This window comes from Akebia trifoliata, chromosome 15 (genome assembly GCF_017979445.1).
Source record: "Akebia trifoliata isolate Shusen 1 chromosome 15, ASM1797944v1, whole genome shotgun sequence".
In the NCBI taxonomy this organism is placed as follows: Eukaryota; Viridiplantae; Streptophyta; class Magnoliopsida; order Ranunculales; family Lardizabalaceae; genus Akebia; species Akebia trifoliata.
In genome coordinates, this window is record NC_141389.1 from 11009480 (window position 1) to 11032390 (window position 22911).

Sequence of the window (22911 nt, forward strand, 5' to 3'; positions counted from 1 at the left end):
TGAATTTGACTCTCTGGTGTAGAGAAGAAGGCACAGCCCCTGCTATATGAATCCACGGTCTGCCCAGTAGCAAATTGAAGATTGTCGGTATCTCCATGACTTCAAATGTTACCTCAAAGGTGCACGGGCCTATCGTGATAGGTAGGTCTACTTCTCCCAGCGAATCCTTTCTTGAGCTATTAAAACCTTGAACAACCTTGTTGTTGGGTTTCACATACGATCAATCGGCGTTGAGTTTCCAAAAGGTTTCAAGTGGACAGACATTAAGCGCTGAACCATTATCAATCAACACCCTAACAACCATCACCCCCTTACATATGACCATGATGTTTAACGGCTCGACATGTCCCGTTTCTTAAGGAGTAAATTCATTCTTTGTGAAAATAATGGGATTGGGGGGGCCAACTGTTTGCTTCAACTGTGCCGACGAGGTAGTTGCAGGTACATGTGATTTGCTTAAAACTCTCAGTAATGCCTCTTGGTGCTCTTTCAATTTCTGCATTAACCCTAAAATACTGATTTGAGCTGGCTGTTTGTCCAATCTGTCCACTAGATGATGCTCACTCTTGATAACGAGCTTAATGAAGTCTGCAGCTTCCTCATCTGTGACTTTCACCTTTTCTTCCATCTTCTTATCCTTATACAGCTTACCCTTTCCCTTTGCCTCCCTTTTTTCTTCGTCGGTTACCTCTTTCGCAGTCTCTTCCATTTTTTCCTTGATGTTCACCCCATTTTTTGACAATTTTTGGTATTTTCCTGTCCATTTCATATGACCGATATCAGCCACTATTGTTTCGACTCCCGCGGTTGTGGTGATAGTAGTCTCATAGCTGTAGGGAATTGCCTGATCGGAGCTATAGGGGAATGGTTTAGGTGAGCGTATGGTTATGGGAGGTGGATCGGGTTTCATATTGAGGATGAGGGGTGGTGGTGACGATTTGGAGGTAGTGGTAGTAGGAGGAGTTGTGTGAGGGGCTGACGGAGTATATGGAATGACGAGCGATGGACGTAGAGACGAAGTGTATGGTATGTAAAGGGGGGTCGAGTTGATCCTTGAGAATATGGTGGTGTGTAGGGTATAACAAGGGGAGGTCGGGTCGAATTTTGATGATGGGGTGATCTGTAAGGTATGACTAAAGCTGGTCGGGTAGTTGTATTTTGATGAGTGGGATGGATGGTGAGGTTGGCCAATCTGAGTGGTAGTAGTGAGTTTTAGGATGCGTTGGTGATGTAATGGTTGACTGTGTTAACCGTTGATGCCTTGGATTCCTGAGTTAGGTGGACCCTGATTTTCTTCCCGATATGTGCTATTAGATCAGAAGGATCAAAGTCGAGTTCTCCGCAGATGACATTTACCCTGTGTCCACTCCCCTCTCCATTGTGAGTAGGTAGGGGATTTTGATTGATATTATGTTGTTGAGGCGGGTTGGCAGGCCCATCTAGGATGAGAGCCTTTTTATTGATTAGGTTCTGTACTTGATGCTTGAGCTGTCAGCATTGGTCTGTAGAGTGCCCTGGTGCACCCATGTGGAATTCGCAGAATAAATTGGGATTGTATCCTGGTCCTTTGGCAGCCTTAGGATTTGACGGACGTTTTGCAAGATACTCACCCCTGAGTAAGATTGATAGTAATTTCGATAATGACCTGGGTAACCTGGTAAATACTCTATTTACTCTGTTGGATCGTGCCTGCTGGTTCTGCTCGTATAGTGGTGCCTGTTGTACAACTGGTGTAGGATTCGCCCTGAATTGGTTTTGAGGTGGAGGGTTCCATGTTGGCGGTGCTGGTGCCCATGAAGTTGACTGTGCTTGTGGTCTCGATGCTAGTAAAGGGATGAAGAGGGGTCGATTCGGCTGCACGTTATTGACCTAAGTTTCTTCTCTCTTCTTTCTTGGAGGTACTGGCTTTCTCTGAGAAGGGGTTTCGGTTGTTGCCCCTAGACTCGTGAAATCGAAGATCAGACCGGTTCGGATCCCGTCCTCGACCCGATCCGCCACTTATACCAGGTTCGAGAATGTGCCTGTGGTGTGTCCCACCAGATGAGTATAGAAGGCGTGCCCTAGTGTCAAGATAAACGTAGTGTTCATCTCTTGCTCTGTCATTGCAGGCCTTACTTGTGAGGCGGGCTCTCGCCATCTCTGTGCATACTCTTTCACTGTTTCCCTCTACTTCCTTGTCATTTTGGCCATGTCGTTTCGATCTAGTCCCATATCAGTATTGAACCGGTAATTTTGCCAGAACATTTCGGCTAAGTCCTGCCAGTTCTTAATGAGTGAGTGATCCAATCCAAAAAATCATTTGAGTACTGGCCCCATTAAGCTTTTCTGAAACAACTGTACCAACAACCTGTCATCCTCTCCATACTGGCACATGGATCCACAATACAACTTCAGATGTGACAACGGACACCCTACTCCGTTATATTTTTCAAACTCCGGACATTTGAACTTGGTTGGTAATTGAGCATTAGGGTAGAAGCACAGATCCTTGAATCAGGTTCCACTCATAGTGTTGAGGCCCTTCATCCTCTTCATCTCTTCCTATAGAGATTTGATTTGCTGAGCTAGTTTTTCATCTGTTGCGCTTATGGCTTCCGTGGCCCTGTACTCACATTCATCGTCAGGAATGACTACAGGGGGTGGTCGATTCTGTGGAATATAGAGCGAAGGCCCCTGGTATTCTGGCACTACGGGTGGCATTGTGGTCTGTGGTCCCTGTGGAGGTTGCTCAGGTAACTCTTGATTCGACCCGGATGCGTGCTGCTGTATCGTTTGAGCTTGTAGGATGCTGGCATTGGCTAACACAGTACTTACTATCTTTTTTTGCCTCTCAATTATCTTTAGTAGTGCTGTTATTTGCGGGTCGATACCTGACACTTCGGTCACTGGAGGTTGTGTTGGTTCAGAAGAACTCATGGTGATGGTAGACGATCTAAGAAAATAGGGAGGCACTTCTGGCTGCTTGTATTTCTTTCGCTTGGCCACCTGTGGGTACAGACAACCAAGTATTACTATCTTATTTACAAAAAGAAAGATGCATGATGTTTTATTAAGTCAGGTAAAGTTGTTTATTACGAGTTTCAGCAAAAAGTAATTTCTCGACGCGGCGCCGGCATCAACACGGAGTTGGTAAAATATTTTATAAAAGAATTACATCAGCACGGAGCTGGCATCGACACGAAGTCGGCATCAACACGGAGTTGGCATCAACACAGAGCTGGCATCAGCACGGAGTCGGTAAGATATTTTAGGAAAAGTAATTTCATCAGCACGGAGTTGGCATCGACACGGAGTTGGGAAAACATTTTGAAAAAGTAATTTCATCAGTACGGAGTTGGCATCGACACGGAGTCGGGAAAATATTTTGGAAAGGTGAGCTTCATCAGCATGGAGCTGGCATCGACACGGAGTCGAGAAAACACTTTGAAAAAGTAATTTCATCAGTACGGAGCTGGCATAGACACGGAAGTCGAAAAAATATTTTAAAAAAGTAGTTTCATCAGCACGGAGCTGGCATCGACACTGAGTCGGGAAAACATTTTGAAAAAATAATTTTGAGATAAGTCGAGTTGGAACAACCCGTGTTTTTGGTAACCTCCAATTCAGTTATCTGAAATCATCATCGGCCAGGCAGATCTCCAATGAAAAGGCACGGAGTCGGGAAAATATTTTGAAAAAAGTGAGCTTCATCAGCACGGAGCTGGCCTCGACACGGAGTCGAGAAAACACTTTGAAAAAGTAATTTCATCAGCACGGAGCTGGCATCGACACGGAGTCGGGAAAACATTTTGAAAAAGTAATTTTGAGATAAGTTGAGTTGGAACAACTCGTATTTTTGGTAGCCTCCAATTCAGTTATCTGAAATCATCATCGGCCAGGCAGATCTCCAAGGAAGAGGCATGGAGTCGGGAAAATATTTTGAAAAAGTGAGCTTCATCAGCACGGAGCTGGCATCGACACGGAGTCGAGAAAATACTTTGAAAAAGTAATTTCATCAACACGGAGCTGGCATCGACACGGAGTCGGGAAAATATTTTGAAAAAGTAGTTTCATCAACACGGAGTCGGGAAAACATTTTGAAAAATTAATTTTGAGATAAGTCGAGTTGGAACAACCCGTGTTTTTGGTAGACTCCAATTCAGTTCTCTGAAATCACCATCGGCCAGACAGATCTCCAAGGAAGAGGCGGCGCATAATGGTACTCTTAAATCACCTTGTTCCCTGAATATACATAGTCTATCCCCCTCGTATCAATAGGGTAAGATTTTTTTAGGCACCGACTTTGATCAAGGATTGCAATTGCGGTTTTTTTTTTTTGAAAGTTGAATGCATTTGAGTCGATTGATCGATTGTTATCTTTGTTAGATCATGAACTTGGTTTGAAATTTGATATGGATCCGGTTGGTAGTGGATTTGGGTCTTAAATCCTGTTGAAAAGGGTTTGGATTTGGGTTGTAACCCAGTTGGAAATGGATCTGGGTCGCGGACCCAGTTGAACGGATCTGGGTCGTGGACCCAGTTGGATTGGATCTAGGTTGTAGTCTAGTTAAAAATGGATCTGGGTCCACCCAGTTGAAAGTGGATCTGGGTCGTAATCCAGTTGGATTAGGTTTGGGTCATGGACCCAGTCAGAAATGGATCTGGTTCGTGGCCTCAGTTTGGTTGGATCTAGGTTGTAACCCAGTTGGATTGGATTTAGGTCGCTGACCCAGTTGGATTGGATCTGGGTCGTGGACCCAGTCAGAAAGGATCTGGATTGTAATCCAGTTGGATTGGATCTGGGTCGCTGACCCAGTTGGATTGGATCTGGGTCGTGGACCTAGTTGAAAATAGATCCAAGTCTTGGACCCAGATGAGAATGGGTTTGGGTCGTGAACCCAGTTGAAAATGGATCTGGGTCGTGGACCCAACTGAGAATGGATCTGGGTCGTGGACCCAACTGAGAATGGATCTGGGTTGTGGACCCAGTTGGTATGGATCTGGGTCGTAACCCAGTTGGAAATGGATCTGGGTCGCGGACCCAGTTGGATTGGATATAGTTTATGAACTCAGTTGAAAATGGATCTGGGTCGTAGATCCAGCTGGGTTGGGTATGGTTTGTGAACCTAGTTGGAATGATTTGGATCTGGATCGTGGACCCAGTTGGAATGGTTTGGATCGTGGGCCCGGTTTAAATGGATACAAGCGGGGGTCTAGTTCAAAAAATTGTTTCGAGTTGAAAAATCTGTAAATTCTTCCCCGCCATTTTTTTTTATCTTTTTTATTTTTTTAATTTTTTTTTGTTTTATTTTCGAAAACATTGACCAACAAAGATCCATTTTATTTGATTTGTCCAAAACTTGGGATTTTTTTTTCTAAGGGTCATCAATCAATTGTAAGTGGGTCCCTTCAAAAATGGACTGTCGAGTTCACTCTATAGGGCCGAGTTCGCTCTGGTCCGTGTTAATGGCACGGATGTGGCCCTCATTCTATCATCCGTGTTTTGGGCATAAATGAGACATTTACTATTTCAGCCGTGCTCCGAATACGGATGACGCATATTCTGTCTCAACCGTATTCCCAACACGGATTATGCATATTCTGTCTCAACCGTGTTCCCAACATGAATGATGTACATTTTGGTCTATCCGTGCCATGGACACGAACCAGAAAGAAATCCAGTTTCTGAAAATTCCCAGAACTGTTTATTTGCACCTGTTTTCCATGTCCCTTCTATTTTTGAGTCTTTGGCTCATTGTTTTTTTTTTTTTTTTTTTGTTTTGAATGATGTTATGTGCACTACTCCCTTTTACCTAGGGGAGAATAAAAATTAATTAGCACATCTATCTAGTGAACTAGGGGTGCCCCATTGGGCTTACAACTTGGGCTTCGAGGCCCGACCACAATAATTGCATACACCATTTCTTTGGGGGTCGATATAACATTAAATTTGTGTCCTAACTCGTTTAGCCGGGCATATGCATGAGTTTAATAGGTGGCTTCAAGGTTACCCGATTTTCAAACCTCGATGCATACTGAAGTACACACGTCATTGGTTGGTGATCGGGTTTGATGTGTTCATTCCCGACACTTGAAATAACGATCTCAAGCCGTAGAACTACTAAGTATTGGGGCTTATGTATATTGAGGCTGAGGTGGCTCGGAAGTGAAGCTATGCTCGTAAGTGCACATGTGCCATTTTTTTTTTCATTCATTTCTTTTTCATCGGCCCCCTTACAAATACATAATACAAGCAACAAAAAATAAATAAATATTACAATGGACATGTGAAACAAAATAACAAAAGGAACATCGGAAACCACAAACAAATCATGTTAGTAAATAAAATCCTGTGTTTTATTTTTTTTATATTTTTTTTTTAAATGACCGAGTTGTCACAAGGGATGAACCATGGGTCCCCAGTGGAGTCGTCAGCTGTAAACACGTGGTTTTCGTCATTACAAGACCATATCTACTAAAATTTGGAGTCGCCACCATTCAAGTTGTAAATGGGTGTGAATGATCACTTGACGTACATTTTTTTTTAAAAAAGTGACATTTTTGGCATCGGTGACTCGAGATGGATAAGGAACTAATCAAACCTAGGGATTTGGGTAGGCGGCTCGGTTGGAGAAGAGGAAAGAGGTTAGGCACCCTTTTCTCCTTGTCAAGTGGCGGTAACCTCAAATAACTTGGTCATTTTATAATTAAAAAAAATAAAATAAAAGTGCCACGTGTGTGCATTTTGTATCCTAGATAGGGATTTACTTTTAGCTTGATCATATGTCATTTCATTGAAGGAAATGACCCTTTTAGACCTTTAACCTTGGGGTCCATTCATGCTCAACTCATTTAAAACAATATGAAAAGAAAGGGATACTAGAAGAGGGAGGAGAAGAGGATAGAGAGAGAGAGGGGGGTATGCTTCGAACCCACCTTGTATCTTTGATATCTTTTTCTCCTTCTTCTTCTTCTTCTCTTGAGTCCTTAATCAAATATGAGAGTATGTACCTTTTTTTTAATTTTTGGAAGGTGGTATGAGAGAGTAGAAGATGGGTGAGTAGATTTTTTTTAAGGAGACTTGATAACCATTTTTGGGATGAGGGGAGGGGTATTTATAGTATTTGGAGGATGGTTTGAGGGGTATAATGGGATTAAAGGTTGAGAGAATAGAAAATGGCATGGGTTTTAGAAGTGAAGGGTATGAAATTTGGAGTGTAAGTGAGGGTAGTTGTGTAAATGAGGGAAATGGGTTGTATTTCAACCCAAATGATTTGGATCCTACCCAAATCCATTTGGGTAGAGTATTTGGTGGGATGAGATGAGTGATGGTTGATGGGGGAGTGGGGGTGTTAAAAGGTTGTTTGGAGAAGGAGTGTTAGGTTGGTTGAAGAGGTGAGGTGTTTAGATTTAGGGGAATGAGTTGTGTAAGAGGTGGGTAGATTGGTTTTTGGGAGGAGAAAGGGGATGATGCCATGTGGCATATGTGATGAAAGAGTGTGGTGATGAAATTGGTTGATTGGTTGATAGTGGTTGTTTAATTAGAGAGAGAAGTATGGGTTAGTTAGTTAATGATGAGAAAAGTATGGATTGAGGTGATTTTATTGAGGGTTTTAAGGAAGATGATGGGTAGAGATATGGGTGGTGATGTGGGTGGTAGATGATGTTAGATAATAGTGATGGATTAGGGTATGGGTTGAGTTGTGGGTGGTTGATGATATTAGAGGATGGGGATAGGTTAGGTTAGGGTAGGGTATGGGTTGAGGTGATTTGGAGGGAAGTGATATGTTAGATGAGTTGTTTAGAGAATGGTGATGGGGGTGGGTGATTAGATGAGGGAGGTGAAGGGTGGTGATGACATGTTTCATCTTTTGATGTGAAGATTGTGATTGGTTTATGTGGATAATGGATAATGGGTTAAGGTAGTGGGTTGGATAATGAATTGGATAGGTTTATGGGCTTTTAAGTGTTGGGCTTGGGTTTAGGAAGGTTGTGAGTCATTTTGGCTTGGTTAGGATTTGTTTTGGGTTTGATATTTGAGAGAAGGTAGGTGTTAGGGTTTAGATGACATGGAGTTTATTTTAGGTTAGGGTGTAAAGTGGAAAATTGGTTTAAGAGAGGGTTAAGGGTTTATGGGCCTTGCATGGGCTTAAGGTGTTTGTGGGTTTTGAGGTGGAGCGGTGGAAGGTGAATGATGGGTTGGCATCCCAAGTCCCCTATTTTTTAATTTATTAATTTTTTGAGATTTTTGTAATTGTCGCTTTGATAAAAAATGCCACATGTTTGGCAATTTGGGCCTTTTGGGCCCGTTGGAGAATTTGCTTGAAAATCGGGTATTTGGGATGCAAGAGCGGAGCGGTGAGGGTTGGAGAGATGTAAGGTAATTCAAATCCCCTTGGTGGGTCCCCTAGATTATGGGGAGGTCTTAGGAATCTTGATTCAATCAAAATTGCCATTTTTTGATATTTTGGGCCTTAGAGGCCCGTTGGCCTATTTTGTTGGAAAACCGACATTTTTCATGGAGCGGGGTAGATGTGAGCTTGCCGGGTCCCTTTGGTGGACCTACTAACCCATTGAGAGGTGTTAGAGGCTCGGATTTTGGCTAAAATGTCACATTTCGATGGTTCGGGCCATCGAGGCCCGTTGGCCAATTTTATTGAAACATTGTTATTTTTGAGCCCTTTCGAGTGAGGGCCCGTTCAAATTGGGGTGTCTACAACTATCATATGAAACTCAGTCTATGTTATTTACTTGAAACAATCGAGAAGAAAGTCAACTACAGTCTTATGCTTCATCTTCTGGTAGGTCAATTCGGGGAATGCTACTGTAGTTGTAGGGCAGCTACTTGATGATGAATGCCCTGAAGATTTTATTAAAGGTCTTATTCTTTCAGTCCGTTCTCTCCTTCCGGTGGAGCCCCTTGTGGATGAATGTGAAAAGAGGTTTGGTATTTCCTCCCTGTGTCCACCCTTCACCTTCTCATTCTCAATGTCTTTTACTCTCTTATCCTTTTCTCATGGGATGTAGGAATCGCCTCTGGTTACTTACTCAGTTCTTGGAGCATCTTGTTAGTGAGGGAAGCCAAGATGTACATGTTCACAATGCTCTGGGTAAAATCATCATAGACAGCAACAACAATTATGAACATTTTCTTACCACCAACCCATACTACGATTCACGTGTTGTGGGTAAATATTGCGAGAAACGGGATCCCACCCTGGCAGTAGTTGCTTACCGCAAAAGACAATGTGATGATGAACTTATCAATGTCACAAATAAGAACTCCTTGTTCAAACTACAGGCCAGGTTTGTATTTCCAAATGTAGAAGACGATATATTGGCTCATGGAATGTTCAGCTACTATGACTGTGACTATCCCCGAATTGCACAACTTTGTGAAAAAGATGGTCTGTATGTGCGTGCCCTTCAGGCATGGTCTCTTGGAATCTTTATAGAGAGAGAATTTTATTTTACAGAGTTGAGTATTCCCTTTATTAAACATATATTTCATGCAGCATTATTCAGAGTTGCCGGATATTAAACGTGTCATTGTGAATACACCATGCCATTGAGCCACAGGTTTGTGTACTCCTGTAGACACCCCATTTTTGCATCCGCCTGATTAATCAACTCGTCAACCCGATCGCAATGATTCCCAATGATGGATGTGTATTCTATTGCTTTATTTTGTTACCAGATGTGTTTCAGAAATCCGGATGAGGTGTCTCGAACTGACAAAACCTTAGAAACCACGCTACGCTAGGAAAATACGACCCCAGAAACATAGAAATCATCATCTTGCAGACCAAAAAGAAGCTTCACGATAAAAATCACTAAAAATTACCAAATTACCAAAATACCCCTAACATCAAAACAACCATAGAGCCTACATTACGCTTAGGAAAACTCTTTCGAACCCATAAAATAACAAATCGGAACCAAATAAATCATTTCACCAATTTTAACAGAATTTGACAAAATTACGAAAATGCCCCTCATAAAGTTCACAATTATTTCACATAAATTTTTTCATAAATGACACAAACCAACATTCTCATTGAATTCCTTACGAAAAACCGATTCTAAAACATCCTAGAACATTAAAAACCAACTTGAAACGTGAAAAGTCCTTTCCGAGGGCAAAATGGTAATTTCACAATTTTCATAATTAAAAAATTCGAAATTAATAAATAAAACATTAAATAATTAAAGTGAAACATTAATGAAATTAATTTAAAATTTTGAATCTAAAAAATCGATTAATCGGACTCTTAGGCAAAATTGTTGAGGGTTCGTGGGATATTTCTTTAAGGATCCCTCCATTTGGGGGTCCAAAGAATTAAAGAAATAATGGAGGGGCCTTCTCCAAAAATTTAAAGTAAATCAAGCAAGACTGAGGTCAAGGTATTAAAGTCAATCAAGTGAGACTGAAGTCAAAATTAAAGTCAATTAAGCAAGACTAAAGTCAAGATATTGAAAGTCGATCAATTAAGACTAAAGTCAAAACATTAAAAGTCAATCAAATAAGACCAAAAGTCATAATAGAATTATAATTGATTAATAACTCTATCTAATAGAGTTCTAACTTAAAAACAATTCTACCTAAAACAATTTGAATTAAAACACAATTCTACCTAAAACAATTTTAATTAAAACACAATTCTACCTAAAACAATTTTAACTAAAACACAACTCTAATTAAAAGATCTCTAATTAAACACTAACTCTATCCAAATCAACCCCTAAAAATATCTATAAATAGAGGTGCTCACACCCTATTTTCGTATAAAATCATAAACCCTAAGAGAAGTAAGTCTAGAAGCTCCCCTAGCCCCCCATAAACCCTAGTTTTGGAGCCCCAACTCCTTACCTAACATCCCCCCTTCAATTCTAGTCTAGAAAACACCCAAAAGCCTTCTAAAAACACCCCCAAATCCACAACGAACTTGAAGAGTTCAGATTCAAAAAATAAGGAGATACGTTGCCTCGGAGATCCGAAGTCAAATCCGGAAACAGAACGAAGCAAGGGAGCACGGTACAAGGAGCTCTTTTTGTCAGATCTGAGGGAACCAAGTCCTTGCCATCGGAAAGGTAAATTTTTATTTTTATTTATTTTTTTATCTAGGTTTTAGCAATGTAATTTACTTGGGACTTTAGTAGAGACCGGCTTTGGCCGGGCGGGGTTGGTGCCTAACACCTTCCAACCCCGTAACTTGATCCCCGAATTCAGATTTTTTATGGTAGATTAGTTCTTTTTATCCATGTTAGAGTCAGTATGGTTCCTAGACCACAATAACTAGGTGGCGACTCCCAAACCTCAAGGGTCAAAAGCGGATCCGTGCACCCCGCGGATCAAGGGCGCTTTCAACTCCAACATAAACATTTTCATTGTTTGAGGGAAGATAGTAAATTTAATAATATATATATATATATGGTGTGTTTTCTAGTCTCTTGTAGAATTCTTTGGGACCCTTTCAAGAGAATGGGCACTGGAGAGCATGAAGGACCTTTTACTATCTTATCTGAGAGGAAATCTTCAGATAATTGTGCAGGTAACTGTCTGTTTCTCTGGTACTTTTGTTGCTGCTATTTGTATCTTTTAACTAAGGCTCACTAACGCATCCGTGCAGACTGCCAAATAATATTCTGAACAGTTGGGTGTTGATGCATGCATAAAACTTTTTGAACAATTCATCTATCTTCTGTATATTGGTTGGATCTGGCTGACAACAAGCTTATGGGAACCATTCTAGTCTTCGATGGGAACAATCCTGGTCTGGATTTGCTAATTCACACCAAGCACTTATAAGTCCCAAGTCTTCTTAGTTTGCAATTAATTATTTATGTTATTAATTTTTCTTACTTGCATTGCCAAGGATAAAGCAGGTGGGTAATGTCAAGTTAGGAGGCGGTGTACAAATTTTGTCATATCTTAGCATGAATTTGATCCATCATTTCATTTTGATCCTTTATGTTGATGGTAATTATTTTGATTTTTTTGAATCACGAGCACTAAGGTTTGTTCCATGATTTTACAGTCATTTCGACAAGAAACAGCTCTCTAGCACAATCCCATCTAAAATTTTCAGCTCAAACTTGGTTCTGATAGATGTGTAAGTTCCATCGAACTGCTTTAATGGATCCAGTTGTTTGTTTCTCATCTGCAGTTTGTAACCTCATGTTGATTCATTCTACTGTTTTATCTTTATTTCACTACCAATTCTTTTTGGTCCCCACATTATTTGAAATTCAACTATAGCAATGTCTTTTTAAAAAATTTCAGAATTTCAAATGTTTTTCATTCATTTTGTTCAAAGAAGTCTTTTCCAGAGTACTCAGTTTCCTATGTTGGAAATATGGAAAATAAGAACTATAATCCTATATGTTAAACAAAACATAAAGAGTAGATAAGAGTTATATCTAATGTTTCTCATAAAAGAGCTGACGATGTTTGGATCTCAATAGGCTTGAAATATTATGTAGAAAAATAGGTGCAAGAAACAAATATAACAATCAGTTGAGGCAATTAATGGAAAGAAATTTGATGATAAAGAGTGGTATGTTGGGAAAGCACAGAAAAAATCCGAAAGAGAAATGGAACTGAAAGGATGAATTGATCCAAGTGCAAAGAAGACAGTAGACAAATTTCACGGGGTGAACTTGTATGTGAAGAACTTAGATGATAGCATTGATGACAATAAACTGAAGGAATTGTTCTCAAAATTTGGCACAATTGCTTCATGCAAGGTTTGTAGCAATGTTCTTTAGGATTTAATTATTAGTGACCAGCTGCACTAATATTCTGGCTATTGCTCTAAAATGCTTTGGTTCTGACTTCTTAATAGGTCATGCAAGACCCAAATGGAATTAGTAGGGATTCAGGATTTCTTGCTTTCTCAACTCTTGAAGAAGCAAATTGAGCGGTAAGGTTATATTGTTGTATTGATGGTTTCAAAGCTCGTTTTGACGTCTAATCTCGCTCTTGGACGAGACTGAGTTGTGTTAGATGAGTCAACTCGTCTATGTTTAATCATTATATCATATTTTAATTTGATAAAAAATATTTAAATTTAAAAAAAAATTATTATTTTATGGAAAATGTACAAAATACCGGTTGACTCCGATGAGTTTTACTAACTTGATAGAGATTTTCAAAATATCATCTAAGTAAAATCGTGCTTGTCTCATGAGATTTTGCGCATGTCAGATGGCTTGTCTACCCTTCTCATTCATAGACGATACTGAGGTCTCAGATGACATTTAAAACCATGGTTGTATGTCATTTTGAAAATCTGATTATAATTTGATAAATTTTTGTCTTCTTATTTTTGTAGCTTGCAGAAATGAATGGAAAAATGGTTTTTAGCAAACCTCTTTATGTTGCTCTGGTGCAGCGGAAAGAGGATAGAAGGGCAAAGTTGCAGGTAAGTTTCTAGATTCACAACCAAATTCTTTTGGGTTTACCCTAAACCTTTACAGTAACACTATCGTAACCCAAATCCTTAATCCAAATCCAAACTAGGTTCACTTACCCCTTATTTCATCTTATTCCCTCCTATCCTGCATCAATTAGACTACTAACATAGAAACCAAATCAAACAAAGATTTGATCTCCATGTACCAGTCAAAAGAATTTCTAAAAATCAGAACACTATGTTTAGCCGTGAGTTTCTAAAAAAATAAAATAGAAATAGACATTACGATTACCCCCTATAACTAATAAGAAATAGTCATAGGCCCCTATAATTCTCATAATTCTGAATAAGCACATGACTATAAATATTCTAACCATAGGGTCTCTGGCTGAAATAAACAAGAAATTGAAAGTCTAAAAAACTCTACTCTTTAACCTTTGATGTCCCTATCAAACGTGCTTGACTTTCATATCTAATTGGATTTCCTCCAAGTAACACTTCCTAGAAATCAGCAACCTATACACACTGAGATCACTGAGGCTGCAATGGAGTTAGGTCCAGAAGTAAGTAGATATAGTTCTATTAATCTAGTTACCATTTCTCTCTTGCATAATTTAATTTAATCATTTTGGTGTTTTGCATGAGTTATGTTTGATTACTAAATAATACAGACACAAACACACACTATTTTTTTTATCCTTTTTGCATATAAAATTGTAGTAAACTATCATGGGTCTGTATTTGGTAGAAAACCTAATACAAATCTGTTCTTACCTTGTTGCAAGAGGTTACTAAATTCTCTTAATAGGAACAAGCGGATTCCATAGTTGAAAGCGCCCTCGATCCGCGGGGTGCGCGGATTCGCTTTTGACTCTTGAGGTTTGGGAGTCGCCACCTAGTTATTGTGGTCTAGGAACCAAACTGACTCTAACATGGATAAAAAGAACTAATCTACCACAAAAAATCTGAATTCGGGGATCATGTTACGGGGTTGGAAGGTGTTAGGCACCAACCCCGCCCTGCCAAAGCCGGTCTCTACTAACTTCCCAAATATATCACATTGCTAAAATCCTAGATAAAAATAAAAAAATTACATACCTTTCCGATAGCAAGGATTTTGTTCCCTCAGATCTGACAAAAAGAGCTCCGTGTACTGTACTCCCTCGCTTCGTTCTGTCTCTGGATTTGACTTCGGATCTCCTAGATCAAGGTATCTCCTTGTTTTTGGATCTGAACTCTTCAAGTTAGTTGTGGATTTGGAGGTGTTTTTGGAGAAATTTTATGTGTTTTCTAGACTAAAATTGAAGGAGGGATGTTAGGTAAGGAGTTGGGGCTCCAAAACTAGGGTTTATGGGGGGCTAGGGGAGCTTCTAAACCTACTTCTCTTAGGGTTTATGATTTTATACGAAAATAGGGTGTGAGCACCTCTATTTATAGATGTTTTTAAGGGTTGATTTGGATAGAGTTAGTGTTTAATTAGAGATCTTTTAATTAGAGTTGTGTTTTAGTTAGACTTATTTTAGGTAAAATTGTGTTTTAATTAGAATTGTTTTAGGTAGAATTGTTTTTAAGTTAGAACTCTATTAGATAGAGTTATTAATCAATTATAATTCTATTATGACTTTTGGTCTTATTTGATTGACTTTTAATGTTTTGACTTTAATCTTAATTGATTGACTTTTAATATCTTGACTTTAGTCTTGCTTAATTGACTTTAATTTTGACTTTAGTTTCACTTGATTGACTTTAATACTTTGACTACAGTCTTTCTTGATTGACTTTAAATTTTGGAGAACCCCTTTCCATTGTTTCTTTAATTCTTTGGACCCCCAAATGGAGGGGTCCTTAAAGAAATATCCCACGAACCCTCAACTATTTTACCCGAAAGTCCGATTGATCGATATTTTAGGTTCAAAATTTTAAATTAATTTCATCAATGTTGCACTTTAATTATTTAATATTTTATTTATTAATTTCGAATTTTTTAATTATGAAAATTGTGAAATTACCGTTTTGCCCCCGGAGAGGACTTTTCACGTTTCAAGTCGGTTTTTAATGTTCTAGGATGTTTTAGAATCGATTTTTCGTAAGGAATTCAATAAGAATGTTGGTTTGTGTCATTTATGAAAATTTTTATGTGAAATGATTGTGAACTTTATGAGGGGCATTTTCGTAATTTTGTCAAATTCTGTTAAAATTGGTGAAAATGATTTATTTGGTTCCGATTGTGTTATTTTATGTGTTCGAGAGGTTTTTCCTAAGCGTAACGTAGGCTCTAGGGTTGTTTTGAGGTTAGGGGTATTTTGGTAATTTGGTAATTTGTTAGTGATTTTTATCGTGAAGTTTCTTTTTGGTCTGCAAGATGATGATTTCTATGTTTCTGGGGTCGTATTTTCCTAGCGTAGCGTGGTTTCTAAGGTTTTGTCAGTTCGAGATACCTCATCCGGATTTCTAAAACACATCTGGTAACAAAATAAAGCAACAGAATACACATCCATCATTGGGAATCATTGTAATCGGATTGACGAGTTGATTAATCAGGCGAGTGCAAAAATGGGGTGTCTACAGATGCCCCTCTTTGGCAGAGGGTTGAAGCAAACTAGATAGCAAATCTATTTTGGTAGATAGTGCGATATCTGAATGCCAAAGCTAGTGACAGTTCATTTTGCAGCCTGATTTAGCAATTCGTCGGGGTGTTCGAATCCTTGAGGGTAAAGCTCTCCCCGAATTAAAAAATTGGCAGGTCCTTGAGCGAGAGCTCTCACTGATAGTGTCAGATCCTTGAATTTTAGAGAATTCTCCCTGACTAAAAAGTGCAAGTGTGTGCACTGTGTGAAATTGAGTAAAATCTGAGTAAAACAAAACTCGAGAAAATTTGAATAATATTTGAGACAAATCTGAGCAAAAGTTGGGAGAAAGTTAAATGTCCTACTCTACCTGCTCTAGGTGAAAGAGTAATAAATTTTTTTTTTTTTAGAGTCTTATTCTACCTACTCAGAGTGAAAGAGTAATGCACTAAATTTTTTTTGGGAAGTTCTACTCTACCTACCTGGAGTGAAAGAGTAATGAACTATTTCTATTTTTTTTTTTTTTGGAAGTTCTACTCTACCTACTCGGAGTGAAAGAGTAATGAACTAAGCTTTTTAGATGTCCTACTCTACCTGCCCAGGGTGAAAGAGTAATGAACTAATTTTTTAGGAGTCCTACTCTACCTGCCCAGGGTGAAAGAGTAATGAACTAATTTTTTTTTTTTTGAAAGTTCTACTCTACTCTACCTACTCGGAGTGAAAGAGTAATGAACTAATTTTTTTTTGGAAAGTTTTACTCTACCTACCCGGAGTGAAAGAGTAATGAACTAAGCTTTTTAGAAGTCCTACTCTACCTGCCCAGGGTGAAAGAGTAATGAACTAATTTTTTTGGGAAGTTCTACTCTACCTACTCGGAGTGAAAGAGTAATGAACTAATTTTTTAGAAGTCCTACTCTACCTGCCCAGGGTGAAAGAGTAATGAACTAATTTTTTTTTTGGGAAGTTCTACTCTACCTACTCGGAGTGAAAGAGTAATGAACCAAGCTTTTTGAGAGTCCTACTCTACCTGCCCAGGGTGAAAGAGTAATGAACTAATTATTTTGGGAAGTTCTACTCTACCTACTCGGAGTGAAAGAGTAATGAACTAATTATTTTGGGAATCCTACTCTACCTGCCCAGGGTGAAAGAGTAATGAATTAATTATTTTGGGAAGTTCTACTCTACCTACTCGGAGTGAAAGAGTAATGAACTAATTATTTTGGGAGTCCTACTCTACCTGCCCAGGGTGAAAGAGTAATGAACTAATTTTTTTTTTGGAAGTTCTACTCTACCTACTCGGAGTGAAAGAGTAATGAACTAATTTTTTTTTTGGAAGTTCTACTCTACCTACTCGAAGTGAAAGAGTAATGAACTAATTTTTTCTGTGAAGTTCTACTCTACCTACTCGGAGTGAACTAATTTTTTTCTTTTTTAGGAAGTTCTATTCTACCTGCCCAGGGTGCAAGAATAATGAACTAAGCTTTGAGGGAACAAACGGGGGATTAACCTCGCATTTGACTTTTTTTTTTAATAAAAAGTTGGATTTTATGATAGTCTGGTAAATATTTTAACTCTCTTTGAATCTGAGGAGTTTTCAAAATTGCTATCAAGAGGGTAACCTTTAATGCAAAGTTAACCTTATCCTTTGGGGTTGAAATTGACCAGGCATCAGAACAAAAATGCCCCTAGTTTGACAAGGAACATTGCACTAGGGATAATTGAATATAATTTGAAAATAAATGCCCCTAGTGTAAGGGGGGAAACTGTACTCTTTAGAAAAAAGGAAGTGCCCTTGTTATGAAAGTTTGAAATCCTTGATTACCGCAAGCGCAATAAAGGTTTAACTTTTAATTTTGACTTTTTATATTGAAGATTTTGAGTCAGGCTCAAAGACATTGGAACAAAATATTTCTTTCTGAAATTCATCATAGAATTTGTTCTTTCTCCCCGTCGGTTCGCTTAGGGACATGAAACTCTTCAGATCAATCATAGACGAGATACTTGTATCCACTGAGTCTATATTTGGTTCAAACTGGGTATTGAAACTTAATCATTCGGACTTCTGATATTTCGGACTTCTGATATTTCGGCTCGGGCTACCTTTTCAGCTTCTCAACTCAACGGAGATTTTCTTTTATTTTTTGATAGCTCTAAGTTTTGCCTAGATTGCCTATCCAGGTTTTCAATCTTGCGAGCATGCTCTAGCTTTTGCCTAGATCACCTTTTTAGGTTTTCGATCTAGCGAGCTTACAATTTTTTCTTTTTTCCTTGCTTCGATTCTTGCCAAGGTCATCCTTTCAAATCTTCAACCTTGCGAGCTTACCTTAATTTTTGCCTAAGCCACCCTTTTTGGGTTTTCAACTTAGCAGATTTTTTTCTTCTTCTTCCCTTCTGAACTTCTGGAGTTGCTGTCTGATCATGCTTTGCTATTTTCCTTGACTTCTCGCACGGTACTTAGGAAGACTTTCACGGGTAAGCTTAGGACTAGGTATAAAAAGAAAGGGATTTTGAGGCTCAAAAACCCAAATGCCCCTTGTGTGACATTTCCTTTTAAATTATTTTCTTTTTCCTTGAATTTTCTTCCCCACTTTGACAATTTTTTTCTTTTGAAATTTTTTTTTTTTTTAGATTTTTTCTTTGTCGGGGAATCTATTTTTATTTTTTTGATGTGGTCGGGCCTGAAGTAACTTCTCAGGTTGCCTACGTACCCCAGAATTTTAGGATCAGACCAAAACGTAGTTCGAATATTTTTCCCTCCCTTAGGTTAGGTGATCGGGCTAAGAAAGAAGAAGGCATAATATTTTTCTTTTTGAAAAGGCTGCGAAAGGGTTGAGAAAGGATATATTGAACTGGGTAATAAGAGAATTGATTCAGCCAAAGATGGCCTCCTTAAATGTAGTACCGTTTGATTTGGTCAAGGTTGGTTGATTCTGGTAATTCGATTCCATCATGATCTTGAAGTCTAACAGTTTTTCCAGATAATATTTCCTTGATGATTGAATCTCTCCAATTGAGTTCAAACTTTCTATGATCGAGAAGAATACTCAAAAAAAATTTTGGGTAGTCTGATGCTTAGATCTTTGACTTATAAGTGATGAACTTTGACTTTCTTGTCAAACATGCAAGTAACTCCTCTCCATTGACAGACCCAATCTGTTTCTAACAATTAACTTCTATCAAGACCTTGAGATACAGGATTTTTCCTTTTAACCGGTAAGATTGCTTCCATATCATACTAGAGTGACTCTAGTAGAAGACTGTATTGAAGTGTAATATGTCCATAATGCGAATGGTAACTTTTCTGGCCAATCCCGGTGTGATATGTGATTGACACATTTTCACGATGATTGTCTTGAGATTTTTACTGGCTGCTTCAACTATTCCATCGATTTTAAAATTCAGCACTGATATATTTTTTAATCCCTCCTCCGACTATGTTAGTCAATTCTGGTTTGTATTTGTGGTGTTCTCATAGGATGGCTATATATTTCATGTTGAACAACACTCCAAATTTAACTGACATATCCTCATAGGACCATGTAAGCAAGTCTTTTGAATTTTCTGAATAAATTCATCATCTCTTTGTGATCCTCTGGGGATAAGTTAGTTCCAATATGAATTTCTTGGGAATTATTTTTGTTCCGAGGTCAATGACCTTTAGTTCCTCGAGCAAGACATTTATCTTCTCATTCAATAGGGGGTTCCTTATTAGAGGAATTTCTCTTTGAAGCCAGTTATTAGTTAACTCGTTAACGCGCTCAAGGTATTCAAAAATTTTCTTTATTCAATTAAATTTAGATGGGGCGATTGACACCATTGCAGACTCAACAAACTAACTTGACTAAAACAAAATAAGAAATAAAAAGACTGATTTGATTACTAACTTGATAGAAAGAACCGGACTCAAAACTCATAAACAACTAAAGACAATTACCCACAACGGGCTTGATTACAGACTGAGAATTCGAGAAAACTATTTCCAAGCGGTTAGACTGAGTTTTCTTCTTCAGATTCTTTGCATTCTTCAGACTTACTTCTTCTCTCTTGGCCAAGATTGCATTTGGTGGTGAAAACCTCATTAGGGACCGTCACTTTGGTAAAAGGAGGGCTAGGAGGTTTATGATTGACTGATCGGATGAGAAGGATTGGGTCAAACAAGAGTTGAGTATTGGATACCATGTTCAAAGTCTGAGGAGGTTGGTAACTGGGTAGAGGGTTGGTAGTAACATTCGGTTGCTCAGGGGCAGGGACAGTAATTTTTTTGACGTCGATGAGGTCTTGAACTGTATAACGAAGAGCGACACAACGATCAGTAAGATGACTGGGATTTTGGTGAAACTCACAAAATAGGTTGGGATTGTGAGAAGTGGGGAGTGGATTTGGTAAAGGTCGAGGTTGGAGAGGTGCAATGATCCCTTTACTTAATAGTTTTTGAAGGACAATGCTCAAAGGCATCCCAAGATTGGTGAATTTCCTACGCGGTCGAGGTTGATTAGGGTTAACTTGGTTACTAGACAAGATAGTAGATTGGACGGGTGTAGTAGACGTATTGGCTACATAGGCGTGATCAGTACTAGGCTTAGAATTGGTAAAAGGCTTTTTGAACTTGTTGTCAGAAGGATTGGAAAGGATTCCGGAAGCGAAAGCATCTTCCAATTGGCTACCAGCTTGCAATAGAGACTCGAATGTAGGAAGGTAGTGGAAAACTAGATGTCGGGCATACCCTTGCGAGAGGTTTTTTAAGATAATAGCCACTTGTTCTTTCTCTGAAAGTCTATCCCATATTTGTGCAGCCTTGGCCCTCCAGCGACCAATGAAATCAGTGAATGTCTCCCCATTTTTCTGTTTAGTTGCTTCCAAATCCCTTCTTGAAGTCTCAATCTCAGTACTGTATTTATACTGATGCTAGAAGGCCTTGGACATGTTTTCCCATGTACCCATAGTAACTGGATCTTGAGACATTAACCAATGTAGTGCTGATCCCGATAGAGTTCTTTGAAACAACAATGTCATTTGTTCGTCGCTGAGCCCTATAGTGCGCATGTTGGTAACATACACCTTAAGATGTGTTTTTGCACACCCTGTCCCACTGAACTTGTCCATTTCAGGCATCACAAACTTCTCTGGCAAATGGATTCTAAGGATGCGATTTAAAGCTTCAATGCCTGCTGCAATTTCATCAATACCCTTTATGCTTTTCATCGCTGACTCCAATTGAGACATTCTATTAGATAATGATGGATTCTCATCAACATACTCTTCATCTCCGTCGAGCTTGAAGACTTCACGTGGACGTTTCTCTTCAACCCTTTTCCTCTTTAGGTCATCTAGGGGAATTCCCGTTGATTCCGAGGTCTGTTCTAACATTTCCACTTTGCCTTTTATATTATTGATATCATTGGCAAAGGCTGCCAAGATCTTAAGGATCTCTGTGAGCTCAGATCCTGAAGCCATTTCTGCTTGTTGACTTGGTACTGTGGTTCTTTCTAACCGACTGGACTTACGACTCCAACTAGGAGGTGGACGCTTGAGTTTGGGCGCAATGATAATCCTATATGACCCCATCAAAGGTAGATTTAGTCAATTTCGGTATTAACCCCTTGATAACATTTTTAAGAATCCTGAGATTTTATTGAATATATCATTTGTAAATCATTTTTCCTTCATTCTCTTTTCTTCTAGAAAATATTTTTTTTTTGAAAAATCTTGTTCTTATGAAAAACACTTTTTCTGAAAAATATATATATATTTTTTAGAGAACATTTCTTCTAGAAAATACTTTCCTTTTGTAAACCATTTCTCTTCTTTAAAAATGGGTTGAAACCCGAATTTAGAAAAGAATTTGATTTCCATTTTGATCTAAATGGCCCGACCCATCATGATTATTGGATCGAGATGGACTGGGTCATTATAAATTATTGCAAAATATTAATTCATGAATATTGATTCAATTTTCTCTTCTTTGTTCTTCAGTCAATATGGATGCCCTTCATATTCTTGTTCTATGATTTTTCTTTTGTTTTTTATTTATTTTTTAATTTTTTTATTATTTCGTTCTTTGTGATTGGTGAATTAGAGGATCATGCTATTGTTTGTTAAACCTCCAAATTCGATGGTCATACTCTATGATTTTTTTTTTCTTAAGCCCATTCTCCAATAATTTGATAGTCCAGGGTCGTCGAAAAAAAAAATTCTACAAGAGAATATTTGACGGGATAAGACCATCAAATATGAGCTTTTTTCACACAGTGTGAAATTATCTAGGAATAAAATGTATTTTTAAAGCAATCATATTGTTTGTTCAAACTAAGTCAAGACAATTTAACAACATTTATTGAGATCAATTTGAAGGAATTCAAATAATACACTAGGCAGTGTCTCTTCTCATACAGTTGAAAAGTGAATTATCATAGTGTAGCAGAGAATCAAACACGAGACAAGCAAATAATGAGAAATAATCATGCAAAGATGACAAGGGAAAGAAAATGATTCATGGAAAGTGAACAATTAAACTAGAAAGGATAAACCATCATATCAACTTCTAGTTTAAGGTCAGTGTGTGGGATAGTAGACAGATAAAGAATGAATGCTGAAAAAGCAATGCATACAAGGAATAAGGAAAAAAAAACACATAAAAGCAAGTATATGGTATAAAATATTATGTAGCATAGCACCTCACTTGGAAAGAAATATAGCACTCAAATGGGATTAAGGCAAAGTCTTTTAATGTAAGATGCATAGAGGGAAAAAGTCATAATATCAATGACTGATATGATTTTTTTCGAAGAAAAATATGGGGTATCACTCCAAACCAACCAACAAGCAAAAAAGATCCAAATTATGGACACAATACAAATCCGATGAAGGAATATGTATTTAAACCATAAAATGGCTTACAACTTTCGAAAAAGAACGTGGGAAAGTAGATATCTCTCCAGGATGTAGGCACC

The 22911-nt window shown here is 38.4% G+C and overlaps 1 protein-coding gene across 1 annotated transcript; it reads left to right on the forward strand.

Moving 5' to 3' along the window:
* Positions 1-1002: 1002 nt before the first annotated feature.
* Positions 1003-11536, forward strand: LOC147384332 (clathrin heavy chain 1-like). Its single transcript, XM_086424911.1, has 5 exons — positions 1003-1026; positions 2637-2723; positions 8785-8921; positions 9007-9558; positions 11427-11536. Exons 1-4 carry the CDS (start codon positions 1003-1005, stop codon positions 9518-9520), a joined length of 762 nt encoding a protein of 253 aa, XP_086281037.1. The 3' UTR covers positions 9521-9558; positions 11427-11536.
* The last annotated feature ends 11375 nt before the right edge of the window (positions 11537-22911 follow it).

Bases quoted from the DNA above. Each gene is read 5' to 3' on its own strand.
- LOC147384332 (XM_086424911.1), top strand. From the start codon at position 1,003: ATGGACGTAGAGACGAAGTGTATG. The intron at 1,027-2,636 runs GTATGTAAAGGG...GAATGACTACAG, and splicing joins ACGTAGAGACGAAGTGTATG to GGGGTGGTCGATTCTGTGGA. The intron at 2,724-8,784 runs GTTGCTCAGGTA...ATCTTCTGGTAG, and splicing joins GGTCTGTGGTCCCTGTGGAG to GTCAATTCGGGGAATGCTAC.